This window comes from Somniosus microcephalus, chromosome 2, assembly GCF_052327205.1.
Source record: "Somniosus microcephalus isolate GS21.2 chromosome 2, FLI_Smic_1.0, whole genome shotgun sequence".
NCBI classification, from domain to species: Eukaryota; Metazoa; Chordata; class Chondrichthyes; order Squaliformes; family Somniosidae; genus Somniosus; species Somniosus microcephalus.
The window spans coordinates 128946310-128972579 of NC_140988.1; the positions used below are offsets into that span (position 1 = coordinate 128946310).

At 43.6% G+C, this 26270-nt stretch overlaps 1 protein-coding gene across 33 annotated transcripts in view; it reads left to right on the forward strand.

Moving 5' to 3' along the window:
• ank2b (ankyrin 2b, neuronal) overlaps positions 1 to 26270 on the forward strand; it is a 1120520-nt gene that overhangs the window by 726580 nt on the left and 367670 nt on the right. For all 33 annotated transcript variants that reach the window (XM_085962266.1, XM_085962253.1, XM_085962237.1 and 30 more), the window contains one exon: positions 516 to 614. In XM_085962266.1, coding sequence (XP_085818392.1) covers positions 516 to 614 — 99 coding nt within the window. The remainder of the gene's footprint in view (positions 1 to 515; positions 615 to 26270) is intronic.

Below are 26270 nucleotides of genomic sequence, written 5' to 3' on the forward strand. Positions count from 1 at the left end.
GTAGAGGTCATGGGGTGGGGAGGAGCTGTCGACGTAAGCTTAGTGAGTTGCTGTAGTGCATCCTATAGCTCCTGAATACTGTAGCCTTGTTGATGGAGGGGGTTGGATATATTGGAAGGTAATTTGGGGTGGAAAAATGAGTATTTTAAGTCATATCTACATGTTGTGGATGGCATGATATAAACTTTAAACTGAGTTGAATAATCAGGAAGATGAGAAGATAAACAAAATTAACATAATATTCAACAGTTACATCCTCTTTTGCCAAAAAGAGTCACACTGTGTAAGATTTGATCATCTAGAGTTTTTATAGTCAAATAACTTACCTCTGTACAGATGAATTTTATGGTATAGTCTATATACAGGAAGCTATTGAATATTAGTAGGAGCTTTCCTGAATGTTTTGCTCCCCATCCTTTCTGCTCCAGCTTTCTCTGCTTTCTCTCCTTGCCTCTTCTCTCCTAAACATGATGGGTTTTCAGTCTTTCTTTATAATTATTACTTTTTCTTTACAGAAAGGAAACTCAGCCCTACACATTGCATCTTTGGCTGGACAAACTGACGTGGTCAGAACTCTACTAAAGCAGGGAGCCAACATCAATTCACAGTCCCAGGCAAGTAACTGAAACACATCAGAACACAGGCACAACGTTACACTTGAAATAAAATGGCAACACAAATATTGTTTTCTGTCTAGCATCGCTGTACTTTCTGATACTGAATACTGTAGCCTTGTTGATGGAGGGGGTTGGATATATTGGAAAGTAATTTGGGGTGGAAAAATTGACTATTTCTCTGGTAAAGTGAAGCATCACTTTGCCTTCAACCAATGCATCAGGTTCAAATCTGGTTTATAAATTCATTAGCCTGTGTATACTTTGATTAACTTGGGCTCATAACATTAAGCAAATTGATTATTACAGTAATTCAACCTACGAAAGGCTTCTCAGAATTGCCAAAATGAATGTTTTTCAGATATTCATGTAGGTTGCACTGTGCTTTTATTCTGTTTAATGTTTTCTGAATTACAAATTATTTGTACCATTTAATTTTTGACCTCGCTAGATACCTTCAGATGGAAATTAACTGGTTTAATAAAAAATATATATTTCCTTTCATTTTAATAATCATCTTTACAAATAGTTTATGAAGCCCCTGAGCTTGTGTGTCATTTGCAACTTTCAAATTCCAGTGCATGTCATGCATATTTATCCATATAATAAACACTTTAGGGGGCATATAACCTGTGGCAAAAATAAAATAATGATACTGCACTACCTGTCACACAATCTTGATTATCCTTTAGGTGCATGATTTATATTCTTTCCACTATAGATCATTTGTATTTTCAATACTGTTGGTTAACTGCTCTCCAGCTCCTCCAGACTATTTATTTTAAATTTCACAGCTTCTTTTTGTCACATTTTACTAGCTGTGTTGATCTGTTTCCGATTAATTTGCTTTGGTGAATTACATATTATATATATGCCATTTTTCCCAGGAATCAGCAATGGTTTGTCACTTAATAAACAAATGGGTGAATTTTCCGGGGGGTCAGCGGATGGGATCGATGGCGGGTCGGATGGGAAAGTGTTTTTTTTTTACAGCGGGTCAGAAACCCGCAGTCAACCCGCCGCCACGCGCCTTTCCAAATGTTGGGTCTGTCAGCTGAGCAGACCCGACAGGCAGCGGCCGGGGACCCAATTAATCTCATTATTGCCTTATTGACAGATCATTAACAGGCTTTTTTAACTTACCTTTTCACTTTAACTTCATGGCCACAGGAACCACGCTGTTCGGGGACCACGGCTGTCAACCTGAGGCGGGAGTTCAGTGGCCATTGCTCCAGCTGATTAATTGACATCTGCAAATGCACAGTAAAAGCTCCCACCTGACAGATCTTCACTTTCCTCAGCCACAAGCTGTTTCTCACTCCATTTCCAGCACAGATTCTGCAGGCTTTCCATTCTCCATTCACTCTTACCTCATTGGAATAACTCTCACCATTGTCATCTTTACTTCATCTGCCATCTATTCCATCAACATGGGTGCCCTTTAAACTGTCTCACCTTGGTCCTCAGAACCAGACCACGATCAGCCCCAACACCAGCAGCACCAGGCACAGCAGCAGCACTAACAACAACACCAACCTTCTCCACAATCACCTGAATGCTGCACGGGACAGAGGGTATCAGCACCCAAACGCATTGCTGCCAGGGATGACCTCACCATGCCCAGATTTACTTCACTTGACGCTTTACACCCTGGCTGCCACATGATGTGCCAGGTTGGCACCACCCCACACCAACACCATAAAGCATCCCTACAATGTACAAGCCATTCCTTTCACACTCATCGCCATTGCGGAAGGGTGGTGGGGGTGGGGGTACTGTTATGTCTCACCATTCACTACAACTCAATAAGCCACTTTCAATAGTGCACACAAATCTGTCCAAGAACGCAAAGTATTGAAAATAAAGGTTTTAATGTTTGACAGCGCATTAACAGAAACTTTTCATGAACATTGGATAAAACACTCAAGTGCCTACCCTTGTGTGTTGTTAGTTGGTATGATTGCACTAGGATGAAGGTGAGTGTGAGGGGTGGCTAGTGAGATGGGGATGCGATAATGTAGATAGAGAGAGAGGGATGGGTGGAGGTGCAAGGTAAGTTGGTGTGAGTAAGGATGAGCAGGGGTAGGGTAGGGAAGGAAGAGTGCTGGGGATGTGATGAGTGGCACAACAGGATGAAGGTGAGTGTGGCTTTGTACTAATGTTTCGTGATCTAATGAGATCATGGAAAGGTTTGCGCCACTGTACCCAGGTCCTCCTGACGACATCCTTGCTTGTGCCATCATGTGCAATGTGCAACCAGGCTGTGTTGGTCTCCTGGGGAGGTCTCTTTCATCCATTGGAAGAGAAGAGGACCTCCCTGCGTGCTGTGACTCCCTCCATAAGCATATTGAGAGAGTCATGGGAGAACCTGGGTGCAGCCCCCTGCCTCTGTGCAGTGCTTGTCAGTGTTTGCAGCACTTCAATGCTGTAGAACACTGACAGCACAAATCTCAAAATAAAGTTGGGCTTTAAGGAAACCGGCTGATATGCGTCACCAGACCCCCTTCCTCTAATTGGCCTGGGAAACGTGCTGGATGTGCTTAACAAGCCCCATCAACATAAAGTCATTTCACGGAGCAGGATGGAGCCAGCAGCGGGGTCAGGATCCACCACGGACCCGCCAAGGTCAGTAAAATCGCGGCCACAGTGTTTACCCCACTGTCAGTAATATTGACTTGAAAGTAAAATCGAATGGTGTGTATATTGGGCAGGTGATTCGCTACCACCAGTTTTCTGGCTTGCAGTGAAAGTTCAAATCTACACCCCAACCCCCAGTGTCTGCCATTGGTCCCCCCTTTTCCCCCCAAAAATCCTCCCAACAACTTCTACAGTATACATTTTATTAATTATTATGAGAATGATTAAGAAGGCTGTATTCTTTTATTGAGATTTAGATGATTATTATGAACCACTTGAGCTTCTCTTTCCCAGAATCAATCTGAACGCTTCAATGTGGTTGTTGCTATATAATCACTCCCAGATATCAGTCATTTCTTACACACTGGACATAGAATATTCCAATAATGGATTACAGATTATTGTTTCTTGATGGAACACACTAATAGTGCCGTAGTTGTTAATCATCTTGTGATGCTATCGTGCATCAAGGAGTTGAAATGAACTGACAGTTGACATCACCAATACCAACTGTTGTCAGCACAAAGACTAGCAACAAAGAGAATAATCCCTCTCCCAACGGAAGATTGACACAGTGGGGGAAATTTTCAAGTGGGGACCAAACCAGGCACGCTTTTGGTGGTGAGCCCACAGCGTCTGCCCAAGGTCACAGTCAGGAGTTTAAACCATTTTCAGGTCTGGGACTCATTTAAATGTTACCAGCGAGCTGCGGGCACTAAACGGACGCTCTGTTGCAGTTCGTCATTTGATTCAGTGGAAAATTGGCCGCCTTCTACATGGAGCCATCCAGCAATTGGGTGGGGGAGGGGGAGGACGGGCCGGCAGCTAGCTGGAAGATTTTTGTGGGTTTAGAAGTAGGAGGAGCATGAATGCATGAAATTATGTCACCAGACCCACATACATTTTTTTTTAAAAAGCAGACTTTTTCTGAATGGCTTCCAATGGTCCCTTTAACTGACCGCTGGTTCAGTCACTCACTGCCTGGAAAAACTGGGACTACCATGCATTTTGCGTGCTCTGCTCATTTCTCTATGAAAATTGGAATCAGGGTCCTACAATCGGTATATTATTTATTTAAACAGGCTTGTTTTGGGTGGAGTGCTGGGCGTCTATTTAAAGGCCTGCTTGAAAATGTAATCAGGCAGACAAGGAAGGTCAAGGTTCCCACCAAATGTTCCTTTGCCGGTTTTATTTTAGGTGAGTAACGGGCAACCAGCAGTTGCAAATCCCCCCCAGTGTATATTATAAATTTATTTCAACTGGAAGGTAACTGCTTTTTGGAAGAAAGAATGAGGAGAAGCAATACAAAAGAAATAGTACAATTTTAAGGAACAGAGAGGCCTAGGGGCTTACACAAAGAAATGTTTGAAGGTGGCAGGACAAGTTGTTGGAGGCTAGTAAAAAAGCATATGGGATACTTGGCATTATAAATAGAGGCATACAAGAGCAAGGAAATTATGTTAAGTCTTTATAAATCACTGGTTAGGCCTCAGCTGGAGTATTGGGGCAGATTTTGTGGTCAGCAGCGTACCTACGGAGTATGCGGCCAACATATGAATAGAATAGGAACTTACCTGATGGGGACCCTTCTTTGCGAACTTGCTCTTTGACGCTGTGTACTCGAGGACAGCATAATGGCTCACAGATCCCAGGGGCACAGCGTGTGCGGAAGTGTACCTGGGATCACGTGGGCCTGGTGCTCCAATCACTGAGTTTCCGACTACATTTCTTGTGATTGAAGAGTAGGTTACAGGAAATTTTGGTTTATCCGGAGGTTATATGTCTGGAATACTCGATCTAACACCAAAAATCAGGAGCCGTTTTCTATAAGTTTTTTAGTTCTCGTTGCTTTTTTTTCCCAGTCAGGCACTGCAAGGTCTGTAGCTATAGCAACAACTTCAGCTAGAGATGCTTGCAGCTGCAGCCGACTGTTTTGAAGCTGTTGCTAAGCAACAGGGTTTGTTGATTCACACGGAGCTTTTCAGTTCCGTATCTCTCAACATTAACGCTGGTATGTCCGGCACTTTTGATGGTACGGCACCAGCTCGGTCCCGTCAGTGCCGGATATCAGAAAGTTTCCTGTATATCGATAGATAGAGGAGTTAATGGCCCGGAACTGACCGCAAATTAAAAATATGCTGCTTTGCGACTCTTACTTTGGATGTACTTTCAGAACAATTAGAAGGACTAGGAGAATAAATAGTTCCAAAATGCCCCACTCTCTCACACACACACACCCATCTAAAAAAATTATTTGGGAATTCATTCTTAAATCTAATTTAGGAATTAGATTACTGATAAATCGTTCAAACTCTGTGAAATTTGATATAAAATACATCTATAAGTAGCAGAAATATCTGACAATATTAACATGGACGGGTGATACAAACATAAATACAACAGAGCCAAAACAAAGATCTGAAGATGTGGGATTAATTATTGGAAAAACACATAAATAGTGATTACAGTGTTCTGCGCTGATATTATAATATGCACTGATGTTATAGTAATATGATTGTGTTAGTAGCCTGCATCTGAACAATCTGTACATTAATCACTGGAGGCATTTCAGACTGTTTTTACAATTCATTACGTCACATTCCGGAGCTAATAGAATGCATAACTGTCTCTATCTAATCCCCTTACGCTGATGCACACAATCCCTATGCCTGTTTGCAACAGCTGTAAAATTTTCATACGTAATTGTTGGGCAGTTGGTGGGCAATTAGCCCAACTTTGTGCCAGCAAATGGGATTTCCAAGGTGGAGCGGATGATCTGTCAAGTCGTAACTTGACAGATCGCAAGTTCGGGATTTAGCACATGCGCTTAACTTGTGGCCCATTTCAAAGGCGGTATGATAGCGTACTCTGAGAGTATGCCATTACACCCATTGCAAATTCTGGACCATTGTGTCCACTTCTAAGCATGAGACTTTAGGAAGGATGTCAGGGTCTTGGAGAGGGTGCAGAGGAAATGTAACAGAATTGTATCAGGGTTGAGGGACTTCATTTATGTGGAGCGACTAGAGAAACTGGAATTGTTTTCCATAGAGCAGAGACAGATAAGGGGAGATTTAACAGAGGTGTTCAAAATCATGAGGTGTTTTAATAGAGTAAATAGGAGTAACTGCTTCCACTGGCAGGAGGGTCGGTAACCAGAGGACATATAGTTAAGGAACCAGAGGGGAGATGACATTTTTTTTTCACACAGAGAGTTGTTATGATCTGGAATGCCCTGCCTGAAAGGGTGATGGAATCAGATTTAATAGCAAATTTCAAAAGGGAACTGGATAAATATTTGAAGGAGAAAAAATTGCTATGGAGAAAGAGCGGGGGAGTGGGAACTGGCATGTGTACAATGGGCCGAATTGCCTACTTCTGTGCTGTACAATTCTATGATTGTATGATAGTTTAAGTTGTTATGCAGTTAAATCTGATAAACCTATGGCACCTGTTAATTCATCATATTTTCTGAAGTTCTGAGTCCCTATATGCACAGAATAAAGAAAGACTTTTGCGACATAGAGTTTAGCCAACAAAATATTCAGGATCAAAGGCCTAGGTCTGAGTGCCACAGTGAGTTCTAATCCAGCATAAACTAGTAAAACTAAAGTCCTGCCTCCCTGCCAGCTGTGAGGGTCTAATTTACCTTGTGCCTTTCTAACCTGGATTCAGTGGTATAAGCCTATTGTACCAAACTGCCAGTAATTGACATAAATTGCCATTCATTTGGAAGGACAGGCAGGAAGGAAGGGGAGGTGGGGTGGCTATGTTAATAAAGGAAGGAATCACTGTAATACAGAGAAATGATATTGGGTCAAAAGATCAGGATAATGAAACAGTTTGGGTGGAGGTAAGGAATAATAAGGGGAAAAAAACACTAGTGGGCGTAGTCTATAGGCCTCCGAACAGTGGCAACTCTGTTGGACGGAGTATCAATCAGGAAATAGTTGAGGCTTGTAATAAGGGAGCATCTATAATTATGGGGGATTTTAACTATCATATTAATTGGAGAAATCAAATTGGGCAGGGCTGCCTTGAGGATGAGTTCATTGAGTGTATTAGGGATGGGTTTCTTGAGCAGTATGTAACTGAACCGACCAGGGGGCAAGCAACCTTAGATCTGGTCCTGTGTAACGAGACAGGATTAATTAAAAATGTCCTAGTAAAGGATCCCCTTGGAATGAGTGACCATAACATGGTTGAATTCCATATTCAATTAGAGGGTGAGAAGGTTGGATCTCAAACAAGCGTGCTAAGCTTGAATAAAGGAACTATGAAGGTATGAGAGCGGAATTGAGTAGAGTGAATTGGGAAAATAGATTAAAGGGTAAGACGATACATGATCAGTGGTGTACATTTAAGGAGTTATTTTACAACTTCCAAAAAAAAATATATTCCACTGAGAAGAAAAGGGTGTAAAAGAAAAGACAGCCATCCGTGGCTAAGTAAAGAAATTAAGGATAGTATTCGACTAAAAACAAGGGCATATAAGGTAGCCAAATCTAGTGGGAGGATAGAGGATTGGGAAAACTTTAAAAGACAGCAAAAAATAACAAAAAGATTGATTAAGAAAGGGAAGATAGATTATGAAAGTAAATTAGCAAAAAATATAAAAACAGATAGTAAGAGTTTTTATAGTTATATAAAAAGAAAAAGGGTGGCTAAAGTAAATGTTGGTCCCTTAGAGGATGAGACCGGGAAATTAATGGTGGGAAATATGGAGATGGCAAAAACACTGAATGAATATTTTGTATCAGTCTTTAAAGTAGAAGACTCTAAGAATATCCCAACACTGGACAAACAGGGGGCTATGGGGGGGAGGAGCTAAACACGATCAAAATCACTAAGGAAGTGGTACTCGGTAAAATAATGGGACTCAAGGCGGATAAATCACCTGGACCTGATGGCTTACATCCTAGGGTCTTGAGGGAAGTGGCGGTAGGGATTGTGGATGCATTGTTAATAATTTTCCAAAACTCCCTGGACTCAGCAAAGGTCCCGGAAGACTGGAAAACTGCTAATGTAACACCCTTATTTAAAAAGGGCAGTGGACAGAAGGCTGGAAACTATAGACCGGTTAGCCTAACATCTGTGGTAGGTAAAATTTTGGAGTCCATTATTAAGGAGACAGTAACAGGACATTTGGATAATCATCATTTAATAGGACAAAGTCAGCATGGTTTTATGAAGGGGAAGTCATGTTTGACAAATTTGCTGGAGTTCTTTGAGGAAGTAACATATAGGGTGGATAAAGGGGAACCAGTGGACGTAGTGTATTTAGACTTCCAAAAGGCATTTGACAAGGTGCCACACAAAAGATTATTGATTAAGATAAAAAATCACGGGATTGGGGGTAATATTCTGGCATGGATAGAGGATTTGCTATCTAACAGAAGGCAGAGAGTTGGGATAAATGGTTCATTCGCAGAATGGCAATCAGTAACTAGTGGTGTTCCGCAGGGGTCGGTGCTGGGTCCCCAACTCTTTACAATCTATATTAACGATTTGGAGGAGGGGACCGAGTGTAACATATCAAAGTTTGCAGATGATACTAAGATGGGAGGGAAAGTAGTGAGTGAGGAGGACATAAAAAACCTGCAAGGGGACATAGACAGGCTAAGTAAGTGGGCAGAGATTTGGCAGATGGAATACAATACTGGAAAGTGTGAGGTTATGCACTTTGGCAGGAAAAATCGTAGAGCAAGCTATTGTCTTAATGGCAAGAAACTGGAAAGTACTGAAGTACAAAGGGATCTAGGGGTCCTGGTGCACGAAACTCAAAAGGTTAGTATGCAGGTGCAGCAAGTGATTAAGAAGGCCAATGGAATGTTGGCTTTCATTGCTAGGGGGATAGAATATAAAAATAGGGAGGTATTGCTTCAGTTGTACAAGGTATTGGTGAGACCGCACCTGGAATACTGCATACAGTTTTGGTGTCCATACTTAAGAAAGGACATACTTGCTCTCGAGTCAGTACAAAGAAGGTTCACTCGGTTAATCCCGGGGATGAGGGGATGGACATATGAGGAGAGGTTGAGTAGATTGGGACTCTACTCATTGGAGTTCAGAAGAATGAGAGGCGATCTTATTGAAACATATAAGATTGTGAAGGGGTTGGATCGGGTGGATGCGGGGAGGATGTTCCCGATGATGGGTGAAACTAGAACTAGGGGGCATAGTCTTAGAATAAGGGGCTGCTCTTTCAAAACTGAGATGAGGAGGAACTACTTCACTCAGAGGGTGGTAGGTCCATGGAATATGCTGCCCCAAAAAGCTGTAGAAGCTACATCATTACATAAATTTAAAACAGAAATAGACAGTTTCCTAGGAGTAAAGGGAATTAAGGGTTACGGGGAGCGGGCAGGAATTTGGACATGAGTCTAGGTTCGGATCGGACATGGCCCTGTGGGTAGTAGAGCGGGCCCAGGGGCCGTGTAGCCTGATCCTGCTCCTATTTCGTGTGTCTAATTCTGTTAGATTCAGGAGATGGTTCTGTGATAGTAGATTGGCGGTTAGGATCAGATCAGCCATGATCTTATTAAATGGCGGAGCAGGCTCGAGGGGCCGATTGGCCTACTCCTGCTCCTATTTCTTATGTCTCATTCAGGCAGGTTACAAGAATTGCAGGTGTGGGGATGCTGTTGTCGGGAGTGTTCTTATGAGTTTACGGTTAATGTACATTGTAAGGGCAGAGTAGAGAGACATTTTCTCTGAATCTGGCTGCGCTATACCTGATGTAGCAACAACAACTTACATTTCTATAGCGCCGTTAACATAATAAAATGTCCCAAAGTGCTTCATAGGAACGTTATCAGGCAAAATGTACCACCAAGCCACATAAGAAGATATTGGGACTGGTGACCAAAAGCTTAGTCAAAGAGGTAGATTTTAAGGTGTGTCTTAAAGGAGGAGAGAGAGGTAGAGAGACAGATAGGTTTAGGGAGGGAATTCCAGAGCTTATTGCCTTAGACAGCTGAAGATACAGCCGCCAATGGTGGAGCGAAATAAATTGGGGAAGCGAAAGAAATTGGGGAATAAGTGGTCTTGATGCTGACAATGAGTGCGCAACATGGAAATGCATTCTCCCCAGACCAACATCCTTTGCCTTAATATGCTCTTAAAAATGCATTGGGGCTGCTTTTCACTTCCTATGCCTAACGTTAAAAAGATGGTAACGGCATCAAAATGGAGTCAGTAGTCTTGCTGCCCTATTAGCTTCGATGAAGAGGCCAGTGCCATTTTGAAGAGGTCCTACCGCTGGGCATCCAAAGCCACTTTTAATATGCAAATCGTAGTCCTAGGATCACGATTGCTATTTCAGGTTGGAACTGGTTAGAGCATGCGCTGTGCATGTTCCAGCCAATTCCACAGTGATGGAGCCGAAGAGACCCAGCAAAGGTAAATTTGGTATTATTTTCTTGGAGCCACTTACCTAACTGTCGGCCAGGGCCGCCTGATATTGGCCAGCCTCAATGTGGCAAACTACATTGGGATGCCCATTTGGTTCTTCAGTCAGTTGCCCGAACGTCAAAATCGACCTCAATCATTTTAAGGGTTTAAAATGGTAATTTGATTCATTTTAGTTTGGACTTTTTCTGATGTCGTCAAAGGTTCATTGTAATCAACTGCAATTAACTTGTTATTCACAGTCTCCAATAATTTGGTACCATTTATCTAGCTGGAGTATAAGTGGATTTCTCAAAGTAATTAATGTTAATTAATGTTTTCAGTGCAGTCTCGGATTCATTGAGGGTTAGTGTTTCTATTTTGAACTTGTTAATTGCAATTGAATGTTTGATCATTATTAACGGAGCTGTGATGTCTTGTGAAAGTGTTTTGCAAGAAGAAAAATTCCATGGGTCCAATTCACTGCTATTCAGCAGGATTGCAATCTAATTTTCCCAGTGATCGTTTGCACAATTTCAAACATGTGTAGGGAGTTTTGGTTTGGGGTTTGTGTCTGGTCAGTCAGTCGCGCGTCTGAGCTGCTCCAGCCCCGTGCGGTTCGAATCGCTTCCCCTTTGGTTCTGACCACCGGACTTATTTACAAGTAGCGATATAGATAAATGAGACCAGTGGTTCAGTGCAAAGAAAACCAATGTTTATTAAAATAGAGAACAATTACTATACAGAGAAATTCACTATGGATGCAGCACAATTACACTTAACGGGGGAGGAGAAATGGACACATCGAGGGAAAATGACTAAAATGACACTTTAGCAATTCCCCTTAACTCCCACCCTTTACACCTATATAGATTATCTTGTGATGGGCCAGAAAATTGATGCTCACCAGTCTAGGATGTTGAAACGCCTGCTCCGTGCCCTGTTGCCTGCCGATGTCTTAGGTTTTCACCGCCCAAAGCAGAGATACCCCAGTAATTTAAACGTAACTGCGGGTATTCTACTTCCCTGGACGGGCTCTTCATCGACGATCCTCTTGCTGGGTTGATGGTAAGGCAGGGCACCGGAGGCGAGGCGGGAGAGAGAGAGAGAAATGGCCTCCCGAGGGACTAGTTATACCCTTCCCGGTAGCCCTTATCTCCCGCCAGATCAGCTCATTTCTTTTGTCTAATCTGGACGTATTGAAACTCATACAAAAGGTACTGATCTGGGCCCATCAACCTGGATGGCCGGTAATCGGTTTTACTGGTCTCATCAGTATTCCCCTTTGTCCAATTGGTTTCGTGATGGGGCCATTCCACTCTGAATGCCCCGTTGATCGTTTTGAAGTATTAGGTAAACAATGTTGACGTTCTCTAAACGAAGGCCTGAATGCAGCTGAGCTTATCCCACTACATATTGAATAGGCCTTGTCTGCTCTTGATTGCTTGTGCAAACAACCTTGATGGCTTTTAATCAGAGGCCTGAATGCCACTGGGTTTGCTTCTAATGCATAAATGCAGAAGGTCTGTTTGCATTCAAGTTTTGGAAAGTTCCTTCTCACAGCCGTCAGAATACAAGCTGTCAGTCCAAACTGAAACTTACAGGCTTTGGCCATGAGGCTGACCACAGCCATCTTGTGCCCTGGATTTTAAACTCAGTCCAACCAGGGTTTCTTTAATAAACCAAAAGTAAATCCTCAGGGGAGACATGAAATTTGTGAATCCTTTCACATGATATAGCCATATAAAATTACATTTTTGAATAGTTTCAAAAATGTGATCTGGATACCTGCAATCCATTGCCATATTGGATCTCCCTTACCCCCAATTTGACCTCGTGGAACTTTTGACTTGCAAGGTACTATAAGCCAGCGGTTTTCAAACTTTATCAGGGCACACTTCACCAAAAATGTTTTCATAACATCTCGCTTACACAGGCTAAAAAGTGGTACATATATACTTGTGACTAGCCTGCAGTTAGCTCCTTTTCTACATATATGGCTTAAAATGGGCATTAAAAATAAGTGTATATGTTAGATTTCACATTGTTTTCATTTTATTCCCTCAATAATTCCAATCTGGATTTAGAAATGCTAGATTGATCAGTTGTAGTTTCATAGGTATGCTGTTCATGCAGGAATACTGCCTTCCTGTATCTGCGTAATGAAGTGAACTCCCTGAGGTGCTGAGTGAGTGACATTTATCATTCTCTTGCATCAAGAGAGTTGTCTAGAATACTACCTTGCATCATTCAACATAAATAATGTGATGATCTAGAATTGTGTTTGGCAGGAATCAAATTCATTTTATCAATATATATGTTGGTTAAACATGCATTGTGAAGCAAACAAGAAACCAGTTGGATATATGCCTACAATTTGTTAGGCTATGTTTATTATTTATGATTGTAATTGGCTTCCATATCCATCATTAATTTTGCACTTTATTTCTGACTGACCTTTGAACAAATTGACTCATGAAAAATGAATTGGCCTTTTGTGTAAAAAAAAAAGTCACAATTTTATTTTACTGTGGTCCTGAACTATGTTGTGGAAAATTTGCGTACAAATGCTTAGAACATTTATCAAAATTTCCACTCTCGGCTATTTTAGCAGAAGTGATAAATCATTTATTTTAAAATAGCAGACAGCAAAATTTCAGATGAAGATGTTCAATGTTTGTACTGTACACTGGTGTCTCATGGTATAATTCAAGGGCTCTTGCAGTTAATTTTGAATTTTTACTCTTGCCTTTATTACAGGACTGAAAGAAATCAATAGCATAGATTTAACTATCTGCTTTTGCAAGCACGATCCAATGCAGATTGTGTGCCTTAGTTACTGATTTCTCACTGTTGCAGATAAAAGCATCAAACTATTGTGGTGTTGTGCACTGCAGAGTGACTCTCATTCAGTATGTGATATTTGACCCTGAGCTAAGCTTCTGACCTCATATCCTCTCCATCACCAAGACCGCCTACTTCCACCTCCATAATATCACCAATCTCTGCCCCTGCCTCATCCCATCTGCTGCTGAAACCCTCACCCATGCTCTTGTTACCTCCAGACTCGACTATTCCAATGCTCTCCTTGCCGGCCTCCAATCTTACCCCCTCCATAAACTTGAGCTCATCCAAAACTGCTGACCATATCCTAACTTGCATCAAGACCCATTCACCCATCACCTCTGTACTTGTTGACCTACATTGGCTCCCAGTCCAGCAACGCCTGTATTTTAAAATTCTCATCTTTGTGTTCAAATCTCTTCATGACTTTACCCTGCCCTAGCTCTGTAACCTCTTCCAGCCCTAAAGCCCTCCAAAACCCAAGCTTTTGGTCACCTGTCCAAATATCTACTTATGTGGCTCAATGTCATTTTTTTCTGATAATGCTCCTGTGAAATGCCTTGGGACATTTTACTACATTAAAGGCAGTATATGAATCCAAGTTGTTGTTGATATTGCAATATAGCAGTCTCTCAGCTGGTTATATCCAGACACACAAGCCCTTAAATTCGATGGTGGTTCTCCCAGTCTTCAGCCGTAACTATTGGAATTCAAGGGAAACAGCATAAACAGCAATTTTCAGCTGTTTCTGCCTTTTCCCTGGGGTTCTGTTGATCTCCTGCTGACGTTTCAGGACCACTGTGACTCAGTCTAAATTCCAAAGAGACATATGCACACTCGTTGACAGATCCCCATTCCTGCAGCTGCTGTTGGCCAAACTGGGCAATGATCAGCACAGCTGTTTCATCTTGAGCAGATTCCATCTCAAAGATTGCTAAAGATACTGTCATTGCAAGGCAGTTATTCATTTGCATCAATTATTTTACAGCAGCAATAGCTGTAAACTCCTGCAGAAAATGGATTGTTTTAAGGAACCACAAATTGTATGGTGTCTCTTCTGGCAGCAAATAAATCATTCAGAACAACATTTGATCCTGCAGTCAGTACCAGTCTACCGAAGCAGAGTGGATGAGTGCATTGTTAGTGTGGATGCATTTATATTTTTCTTGTTGTGCCCCTTCTGGACAAGCAGTACAGTTTGAGACCAACTAACTAGACTTATTTATTATTTGCTTTCTTGCCAGTAGAGATGCTAGCTATAACATGCCAGGGTTGAAAAGAGGGAAATCAACCAGGTAACCTGCTCCTGATCACTGTCTAGTGACTCCTCTGTAAAGTTGCATGTGTGTAGGGGCTGGGTGAAGATGGGAGTGGGCCCAGGTGTGATCGCTCCCCAGGCAAAATCGTCTGCTGTCATTCACTGGCTGGGTCTACACATGAAGCATAGCTACGTGGGTGAAGCACTGGAGAACAGCTGGTGTCTGTGGACCCATACGAACCAGCACTTGAGGAGAGGAGAACATTTGGGGGAAAAGTTTGATTTAGTTTTATGTAGCAAAAGCTGTTGGGACATGAATTAACTGGATTTTGGTGCTAGTAAATTTTACATCTGCATTAAGGAAGGAAAGAACTTGGGGGTTATTTTGGCCAAAGGGTGAAAACAGACGCTAAATGGGTGCAGTGCTAATAAGATACGCCTGTTTGAAAGTCTGGATTTAGCACACAATTTTGGTCCTAGTTGCTGATTACTGTCATTTGAACTTGTCTGGAGGAGCTAAACCAGAAACCAGCAGGTTTAGAACTCAAGTGCTGATTAGACGCAATTTTTGTGGAGCAGTATATGTGGGCTCCTCGCACCCACTTCCACTCAAGGTGTGAAGTGTGCTGGCTGACACACAGCGGCACGTTGCAGGATGGCTCAGGGACTGAGGGAGAGGACGCACAGGTTCTCGGATGCGGCACTGGAGGTCCTGGTGAAGGAGGTCGAGAGGAGGAGGGATGTCCTGTACTCACAAGGGGAGGAGGAAGCCACCTCGGCCTTGTGTCCCTCTCTCCTGCAGCAATTGGTGTTGCTCTGCCTGGCCTCATGTTCTCATCCAGACCAAGGGGGACCCCTAGCAAGGTGCCCATGACCTAGCACTCCCTTTTGCCTGGTGAATGCTATAAGGTATCCAATAAGGTGGAGTAGCATTGCACTTACTCTTTTTAGATGAAGTCCTCATAAATTTTCCAGAATACATGTTGCTCGAGTGTTGGTGAAATCATAGGGGGAGAAATTCGGTATCGCCCCATTTGGGACGCAATTATCGGCCAGGCGCAAATTATCGCCTCCAACTGCAAACTTGGCTTCTATCACCTCTGGAGGTGATTGGAGTGCTAAATCAGGCGCTACACATCTCTCTTAAGGCGCTAACTCTGAGGAGCGAGGCGCTAACTCAGAGCACTGGTGAAGCTCATGTGATGTCAGTCAGCAATGGAACACAGACACACTGGCGCTGGCCAGTTCTTAAAGGGGAGGGTCGATCTTGCTCTCCATCCACAACCTGCTCATTGCAGCCTTGCATCTCGGCCTGGAGAGACCTGTACATCAAATCTGCTGGAAGGAACAATAGAGAGGCCCAGGGAAAGATGTCAGAGTGCAGCCCCCATAGTCTCTTCTAAATTGATGCAAGGAAGATCAAATCAAAATGAACCTGCAAAGTGCTGCTCAGTACCCAAAACTCCTCAACACAGTGTTGAATCTCTCCAGAAGTCTCTCTCTCTCACTCAGAGTGCGTGGTGCAAAAATGTCGCTGAAAAGAAAGGCAGGAAGCGGTCGCCTTTAAATAGCGCTCCCCCAATCCCTTCCTGACTGCAAAACGCTCCCCTCAACCTGTCATTGCTAGCGGCAGGCAGTAAGGCAGGGGGCGCCACTCAATATCCGGTCCTGGGCGTTGCACACTTGACTGACGTCACGATCTGCGGGCGCAGGAGATCGTGGCGGTAGTGTTTAGCATCGCCGCAAAATGTCTGGTCAATTTCACGAGCGGCACAAACATTGCTGCACCCGAGCGCTAGTTGCTTTGCGCCCCATTAGCGCCCTCTTAAGGCGCTAACGGGAGGCGCAAACCAACCAAATTTTTCCCCCATAGAGTCATAACGACACAGAAGGAGGCCAATCGGCCTATTGAGTCCGTGCCAGATCATCACCACTCGCTGTGTAATATTTTTCCTCACATCCCCCCTGTATCTCTTGCCCAAAACCTTAAACCTGTGTCCCCTAGTCCTTGTACCATCAACTAGTGGGAACAACCTTTCCCCGTCCAGCCTACCCAAACCCGTCATAATCTTGTACACCTCTATCAAATCACCCCTCAACCTCCTTTGCTCTAATGAAAACAAATCCAGCTTCTCCAACCTGTCCTTGTAACTATGAGCCCACATCCCCAGAACCATTCTGGTAAATCTCCTCTGCACCCTCTCAAGGGCCTTCACATCCTTCCTAAAATGTGGTGACCAGAACTGGACGCAATATTCCAGTTGTGGCCTAACCAGCGCTTTATAAAGGTTCAGCATAACTTCTCTACTTTTGTACTCAATGCCTCTATTTATGAAGCCCAAGATCCCATAAGATTTGTTAACCACTCTCTCAATATGTCCTGCCACCTTCAGGGACCTATGCACATTAACTCCCAGGTCCCTCTGTCCCTGCATACTCTTTAAAACTGTGCTACTAAGTGTATATTGTCTCTCCCTGTTCCTTCTGCCAAAATGCATCACCTCACACTTCTCTGTATTAAATTCCATCTGCCACTTGTCTGCCCATTCTGCTAGCCTTTCTATGCCCTGTTGCAGTCAATTGATATCATCATCGCTGTTTGCAGCATCCCCAAGTTTGGTGTCATCAGCAAATTTAGAAATTCTACTCTGTATTCCAATATCCAGGTCATTTATATATATCAAAAAAAGCAGTGGCCCCAGCACTGACCCTTGGGGAACACCACTGTTTACCATCTTCCAGTCTGAAAAACAGCCATTTACCACAACTCGCTGTTTTCTGTCCTTAAGCCAATTCCTTATCCAAGCTGCCACTGACCCACCTATTCCATGAGCTTCAATTTTGTTAACCAGCCTTCTACATGGTATTTTGTCAAACGCCTTCTGAAAATCCATGTAGACAACATCCATTGCATTCCCTTCATCAATCCTCTCTGTTACTTCATCAAAAAATGCAATTAGATTAGTCAAATACGATCTTCCTTTTACAAATCCGTGTTGGCTCTCCTTAATTAACTTAAACCTCTCCAAATGCCTGTTAATTTTTTCCTTGATTATTGTTTCTAAAACTTTACCCACCACTGATGTTAAACTGACTGACCTGTAGTTACTAGGATTGTCCTTACACCCTTTCTTGAACAATGGTGTCACATTTGCCACTTTCCAATCCTCAGGCACCTCCCCCGCATCTAGGGAAGATTGGAAAATTATGGCAAGCCCTTCCGCTTTCACCTCCCCCAATGCCCTTAGCAACCTGGGATGCAAGCCATCTGGACCAGGCGACTTGTCCACTCTAAGCATACCCAACCTTTCTAGTACATCCTGTCTATCAATTTTCACCCCTTCCATTGCTTCTACCTTTTCCACTTCTACTGATATTTTGTCAGCATCCACCTCCTTAGTAAACGCCGATACAAAGTACTCATTGAATATTCGAACTTTGCCCTGCGCCTCTAAGCCTATATCACCTTCTTTGTCTCTAATAGGCCCCACCCCGCCTCTTACTACCCGCTTACTGTTTACATGCCGGTAGAAGATTTTTGGGTTCGCTTTTATGTTAACCGCCATTCTGCTCTCATATTCTCTCTTTGCCAATCTTATTTTCTTCTTCACAAACCCTCTCAACTTATTGTATTTGGTCTGGTTCTCCCTTGAAGAATTCACCTGACATGCATCATACACCCTCTTTTTTTGTTTCATCATCTTCTCTATCTCCCTCATCATCCAAGGAGCCCTTGCTTTGGTTCCCTTACCCTTCCCTCTTGTTGGAATATACCTAGCCTGTACTTGGAACATCTCCTCCTTAAAGACATAACAAAGTGTCCCAGAAAGTCTCCTGATATGTTTCAGAGATTCTCTTTACAGCTCCAGTGCAATGAACATGAAATGGTGAGTATATCCCTTTAAAGTAGTGCTTGAAATCGACATCAATGCCATGTTTATTCCCAAACAGCAGATCGCTGTTCGGAGAGGTCGTTAGTTGAAGCCCAATCACCAAAATGCCGTGCAGCCTCTTTAATGAGCGCTAGCAGGCATTTTAAGTGGCAATCAGATGTTTAACGAGCCTCCGGGCAGCCGTTCTTATCGCTGGCTTCAACTCCTTTACCAAGAAGTCGTCTTGTGCTAAACATGGGCTAAACCAGCATTGCAGCTTAAGACCCCATCTTGGCCACCTTGGAGGCTCTTTAGCACCTAAAGTATCTGGTGAAAATCGCCCCCCTAGCATTTACATAGTGGGGGAGAAATTGGGTATGTATCGCCACCTATTAGCGCCTAAAGAGGGCAGTCAGTGGCTGTAGCGCCACTGGCCGTGCCTCCCGCGATATTCAGCGGGGGCACTAATGGTGGCGTTAGCCTGTTGCGCTGCGCCGCCACCGATGACGTCATCGGTGTGCACAGCGCCCCATTAGCGCCCCGATCGCGATATTTGGTAGCGAACGCCACTGTAGCGCCGTTCGCTACCCGCGCCCGGTTCACGGGGCCTTGCTATGCCGGCAGTGGCGCAAGTTAAGGTGGAGGTGCGGGGCGGCCGCCTTTTTCGGCGGCCGCCTGCCAGCACCTCCGTCCCCGGCCTCCTGACCCCCCCCCCCCCGCGGCATTGCCGGCTGTTTCCCGAGAGCCCGGCACTTCTCCTCGGTGCTGGGCTCTTTTGCCGGCACTCACGATCGGGGATCGTGCTGTTGCAGGCTCCTCCCCCTTAACAATGGGAGGAAGGCCTGCAGTACCGCAGCGTGCCGTGCCGCAGCATGTGGCGCTGCGGCACGTTACGCTGCGATATTCAGTTTCAGCGCCCTAAGAGGGACGCGGAGCGCCTCGAGACTTGCCCCGTCTCCCTCTAGGGGTGCTGAAACTGAATTTCTGATGTTCGTTAATGCTCCGAACGCTGCGCAAAAATCAGCGCCCAGGCGAACTTGGCGCCACTTTGGCGCCTCAACCCAATTTCTAGGCCAGTGTCTTTTATGTTTTTAGAAAGCCTCAAAATGCTTCAAAGCCAATGAATTTACTTTTTGTTTTAAGTACAGTAATTATTTTATGTAGACAAACATGGCAGCAAATTTGCATACAGGGAGATCCCTCAAACAACAATGTGATGCGTGACCAGTTAACCTGAGGGAAAAATGTTGCAAAACACAAGGAGAGCTCCCTACTATTCTTTAAATAGTGTTATAGGATCTTCTACGTCCACCAAAACAAGCAGACCGGCCTCGGTTTAACAGCCCATCTGAAAGATGTATTGTTGACAATACGGTAGTCCCTATGTACTGCACTAGATTAATTTTTTAGGATGTGGGCGTCGTTGGCAAGGCCGGCATTTATTGCCCATCCCTAATTGCCCTTGAGAAGGTGGTGGTGAGGGCAGTTAAGAGTCAACCACATTGCTGTGGCTCTGGAGTCAGATCAGGTAATGACAGCAGATTTCCTTCCATTAAGGACATTAGTGAACCAGATGGGTTTTTATGATTAGGTAGTTTCATGTTACTAGTTTTTAATCCAGATTTATTTAATTAATTGAATTTAAATTAGCCATCTGCCTGTGGTGGGATTTGAACTCACGTCCCCAGATTATTAATCCAAGGCCTCTGGATTACTAGTCCAGTAACATAACCACTATGCTAACCTACACATATTAGCCTAGATAATATGCTCAATTATTGGAGTGAAATTTAAGCCCACAACCTTCATGCCTTGGAGGTGAGAGTGCTACCATGGCGCCAGGCTGTCACTTACCATAGTGGTGTCAAGTCACTTAGAAAATCATAACATGATTAGGCAGAGTCAACATGGTTTTATGAAAGGGAAATCGTGTTTGAAAAATTTATTAGAGGATGTAACTAGCCGGGTAGATAAAGGGGAACCAGTGGATGTAGTATATTTGGATTTCCAAAAGGCTTTCGATAAGGTGCCACATAAAAGGTTATTACAGAAGATGAGGGCTCATGGGGTTGGGTGTAATATAATAGCATGGATAGAGGATTGGTTAACGGTCAGAAAACAGAGAGTAGGGATAAACGGATCTTTTTCAGGTTGGCAGGCTGTAACTAGTGGGGTGTCGCAGGGATCAGTGTTGGGGCCTCAGCTATTTACAATCTATATTAATGACCTAGATGAAGGGACCGAGTGTAATGTAGCCAAGTTTGCTGATGATGCAAAGCTAGGTGGGACAGTAAGCTGTGAGGAGAACACAAAGGGCTAAAAATTTGGTGGCGCCGCGTTTGGGGTGCCCAGCTTGCCTGGGCGCCGGAAGTCCTGCCCCGGAAGGAGCCAGGAGCGCCAGCCCGATATTCAGTTTGAGCGCCCCAAGAGGGACGCGGGGCGCTGCTTGAGGCGCCCCGCATCCCTCTTGGGGCGCTGAAACTGAATATTGCAGCGCAACGTGCCGCAGCGCCACACGCTGCGGCATGGCGCGCTGCGGTACTGCAGGCCTTCCTCCCCTTCTTAAAGGGGAGGGGCCTGCACCAGCGCAATCACCGATTGCGAGTGCCGGCAAAAGAGCCCGGCACCGAGGAGAAGTGCCGGGCTCTCGGGACACAGCCGGCACTGCCCGGGTGGGGGGGATCAGGAGGCCGGGGAGGGCGGCGCGAGGAGGTGCTGGCAGGTGGCCACCGAAAAAAATGGCCGCCCCGCACCTCCCCTTTAATTTGCGCCACTACCGCCACAGGTAGGCCCCCCTGAACTGGTCGCGATTTGCGACCGGCGCTACGGGGGGGCGCGACCCAATATCGCGATCGGGGCGGTAGCGGGGTGCTGCGCACACTGATGACGTCATCGGTGGTGGCGCAGCGCTACAGGCTAATGCCGCCATTAGCGCCCCGCTAAATTTCGTGGGAGGCGTGGCCAGTGGCGCTAAAGCCACTGAGTGCCCTCTTTAGGCGCTAACTGGTGGCGCAGCCCACTGAATTTCTAGGCCAAAAAGTCTGTAAAGAGATATAGATAGACTAAGTGAGTGGGCAGTAAGGTGGTAGATGGAGTATAATGTAGGGAAATGTGAGGCTATTCACTTTGGTAGGAAAAATAAAAAAACAGAATATTTTTTAAATGGTGAGAAACTTTCAAATGTTGGTGTTCAGAGAGATTTGGGTGTTGTCGTGCAAGAAACACAGAAAGCTAGCATGCAGGTACAGCAAGCAATAAGGAATGCAAATGGCATGTTGGCCTTTATTGCAAGGGGGTTGGAGTATAAGAGTAAGGAAGTCTTGCTACAATTGTACAGGGCCTTGGTGAGACCACACCTGGAGTACTGTGCACAGTTTTGGTCTCCTTATCCAAGGAAGGATATACTTGCCTTGGAGGCGGTGCAACGAAGGTTCACTAGATTGATTCCTGGGATGAGAGGGCTGTCCTATGATGAGAGATTCTCTGGAGTTTAGAAGAATGAGAGGTGATCTCATTGAAACATACACGATCCTGAAGGGGATTGACAGGGTAGATGCTGAGGGGTTGTTTCCCCTGGCTGGAGTGTCTAGAACTAGGGGGCATAGTCTCAGGATAAGGAGTAGGCCATTTAAGACCCAGATGAGGAGGAATTTCTTCACTCAGAGGGTTGTGAATCTTTGGAATTCTCTGTCCCAGAGGGCTGTGAATGCTGAGTCTTTGAGTATATTCAAGGCTGAGACAGATAGATTTTTGGACTCTAGGAGAATCAAGGGATATGGAGATCGGGCGGGAAAGTGGAGTTGAGGTCGATGATCAACCATGATCTTATTGAATAGTGGAGCAGGCTTGAGGGGCCGTATGGCCTACTCCTGCTCCTATTTCTTATGTTCTTATAGTCATTGTGGCCTTTAATTTATGCTTTACGTTGCCACTGCTGTATTATATGTTTGTTGAGTTACTACATCAAGCTGTTCAAAAGTTTTCAGAGGGCTGAACCAGATAAAACAGATCCAGACATTCAGAAGATGATTGGAATTTTGGCATATGTACAAGTATTCCAAGCTTTCTGTCACAAATGTCATCGATCAATGTAGAAAATAATCTATTGACTGTTTCTGGCTGTTTAAATAAAATGGTGTTTTAAAATATTTGCTGGATGATTTGATAGTCTGACATTTCTTTACTATGAACATAAGTGTTGTTAATTTAGTATTGGGATTAAATCCAGAGAAGTCAAAGAGAAGAGAGTGTCAGAAGCTGCAATGACTAGAAATAGTTTGTGCCAAGGCTTAATATTGACACCTTCTTGAAATGTGTTTTGCTGCTTGCTGGAGCTAGCAATGGACCTTGTGCTTTTCCTTTAATAAAATGAATGGAAAGTTGAGTATCTCTTGTTGTATTTACCTTACAGTGATACTGCAGCCAGCAGCAGCCCTAACTTTAGTAAGGTAAAATGCCTATGGATGTACAAGACAAACCTATAGAGGCGTTTTTTTCCTGATACTTTTCTGAAAACCGAAACATTTCTATCAGCAATAAATATAAAGTCATCTTGAGGCATAGGCTGTCCTCTTTTCTGGCCATCTGCACAGGTCAAGGATGTGTTATTTTTGCTTTTGTGCCCTGTATGTATTTTTCCTAGCCTTTGGGGAAAGTTAGCAACCAGAAAATAAAGTCATGAATTGCAGCTTTCAAAAAACTGCCTATCTGCTGGGATCGAGGAGCTCCCGCTCTTCCCCTTGCCCTGTTTCTGCTGGGTGGGAGGGGAGGGATTAAATTTCCCCCAAAGATGTTAACACTGCAACTTCTGAGTATTAACTATGCTGTATTTACAGTACTAATTATAGTTGATATAAAACTTGTTTTCAACTTGGTAAGGAAGTGTAAGATGAAAATCACCTTACAAACACTATAGATTGAAAGGGTGCCAGTTTGAATTTGTGCAAGACCTTAGTTAGGCCACAGTTGTAGTATTGTATACAGTTTTGGGCACCTCATTTTAGGAAGGATATCAAAGCAATGGGAAAGTTGCAGCATAGATTCACTCGGATGTTACCCAGGATGAGAGGTTAAAGTTATAAAGAGAGACTTGAAAAGTTATTTTTAAACTAGAGCTGAGATGGTTAAGAGGTGATCTTATACAGTCTTCAAAATTAAGAAGGGTTACAATAAGTTAAATAGTGATAGCTTGTTTTCACAGGTAAATGAGATGGTAATGAGTGGGCATAAAGTTAAGATGATCATAAATAGAATTAAAGGGGAAGTTAGAAAAAAACTCCCTACACAGAGGGTAGTTAAAATGTGAAATTCCCTGCCACAAACTGTTGTTAAGGTAGAGTCCATAAATGCTTTTAAAAGACAATTAATTAGTTGTTTGATAAATAGGAATATTAAAGAGTATGGGGAGTAAGCAGGAGAGTGGAGAAAAACACTGGCATAGATTTGATAGGCCAAGTGGCATGTTTCTGCATCTGAACATTTTTGAGTCTGTAGGGTCAATTTTAGTTTCTGGCATACATTGGGTGGGGCGTCCAATTTTCGTATTGGACCTCATTCAAATACAGGAGAAGAGCTGCCAGTACTAATTGTGCTGCTTTTGGGCAGCTCATTATTTTGGAGGGCAGGAATTCAAGCAGGGCAGAAATGAGCCTGCAGCAGCACCTTAAAGAGGATGGCTAAAGAGATTGTGGGGAGGGCGGTGGTCTATAGAGTGGCAGATTGAACTGGCAGGGAAATATAAAGAGCACACCAAGCTGCAGGGAGCATTTAAGGCTTCACATTTCCAAAAATATTAAAGAAAAAGTCATTGCCAGACCTATTTCCAGCTTTACCCGACCGCAGCTTATAATCCCTTTTAATTAGTGCTACAAGCATCTACCTGTTGATTTATATCGGCAGTGCTTTGTGGGCAGGCTGAGGAAGCAGCGGTGGCAGTACTGATTGACACGACATGCTGTTTCGGTCCTAATAACGTCGATATATTAACTAGGCCCCGCCGGTTTCAGGCAGGCGCGTTAGCCGCCTAAATTGAGGCTCGCCCGAAAACTGCAGTGGGCAGGTCTCCAGCATAAGTTGACAATTTATTTTTTCTGTGATTCCCGCAACCACCTCATTCACACCGCAAAATGGGAAAGTAGGGAGATGAAAATGGGGCTCTGTGATTCAATTTGTAGCATTTTTCCCTGAGTCAGTAGGTTGTGAGATTGTAACCTGAAATAACACTACAGTGCAGTACTGTCACATCTGCCTGTTCAGGTATGGAATTATTTACAGGAGAACAGGGAGTTTCCTCGTGTCCTGGCCAACATTTCTTCATAAACCAACCACGAAAAACAAAATAACCTGTGAATCATCTCATTGGTGTTTTGGGATCTTGCTGTGTGACAAATGGCTGCCACATTTGCCTTTGGATTGAACTTCAACAGTAATTCAACAGTAATTCATCGTATTAATTCATCATAACCCCACTATTTAAAAAAGGAGGGAGAGAGAAAGCAGGGAACTACAGACTGGTTAGCCTAACATCAGTAGTAGGGAAAATGCTGTGATAACAGGACACTTAGAAAATATCAACGAGATTAGACAAAGTCAACATAGATTTATGAGAGGGAAATCGTGTTTGTCAAACCTACTGGAGTTTTTTGAGGATGTAACTGGAAGAACAGATAAGGGAGAACCAGTGGATGTGGTGTATTTGGATTTTCAGAAGGCCTTTGATAAAATCCCACATAAGAGGTTAGTGTGCAAAATTAAAGCACATGGGATTGGGGGTAATATACTGGCATGGATTGAAAATTGGTTAACAGACATGAACCAGAGAGTAGGAATAAATGGATCTTTTTCGGGTGGCAGGCGGTGACTAGTGGGGTACCGCAGGGATCAGTGCTTGGGCCCCAGCTATTCACAATATATATCAATGATTTGGATGAGGGAACCAAATGGAATATTTCCAAGTTTGCTGACGACACGAAACTAGGTGGGATTATGAGTTGTGAAGAGGATGCAAAGAGGCTTCAATGCGATATAGACAAGATGACCCATCCTCTTTCAGAGCATTCACAGTCAAACCACAAACAACACTGTCAGATCACAGTCAAATTACTATGTTTCTCAAAAAAACAGAAACAAACAACATAGAAACACAACCCAGTAAACTGTACAACACCAAAAAATCGTACAGATGGGCCAAAAATGACATGGAAAAATACCAGAAAACAATTAGCAATGCATCAACTCAAGCTCTCTTAGACACCTTTCTGGATAACATATACACTCACAATAAAGAAGGCGTAAACCGGGCAGTTAGTAAACTAAACAATATTTTTGATAATTTGGCAACAAATGCAAACTTGAAAGCTCGCAAGAACAAACCCAAAACAAAAAACTATGAAAAATGGTTTGACCATGATTGCCATAACATGAGGAAAAAACTTAGAAAAATATCAAACCAAAAACACAGACATCCAGAAAACGAGGAATTACGCCTTAATTATTGTCAGACACTAACACAATACAGAAACACACTCAGAACCAAAAAAGAGCAATTTATTAAGAATACACTCAGCTCCATGGAGGAATCCATTGATTCCAATTGTTTCTGGGACAACTTGAAAACACTACACAAAAAACAACACGACAATTTGTCCATTCAAAATG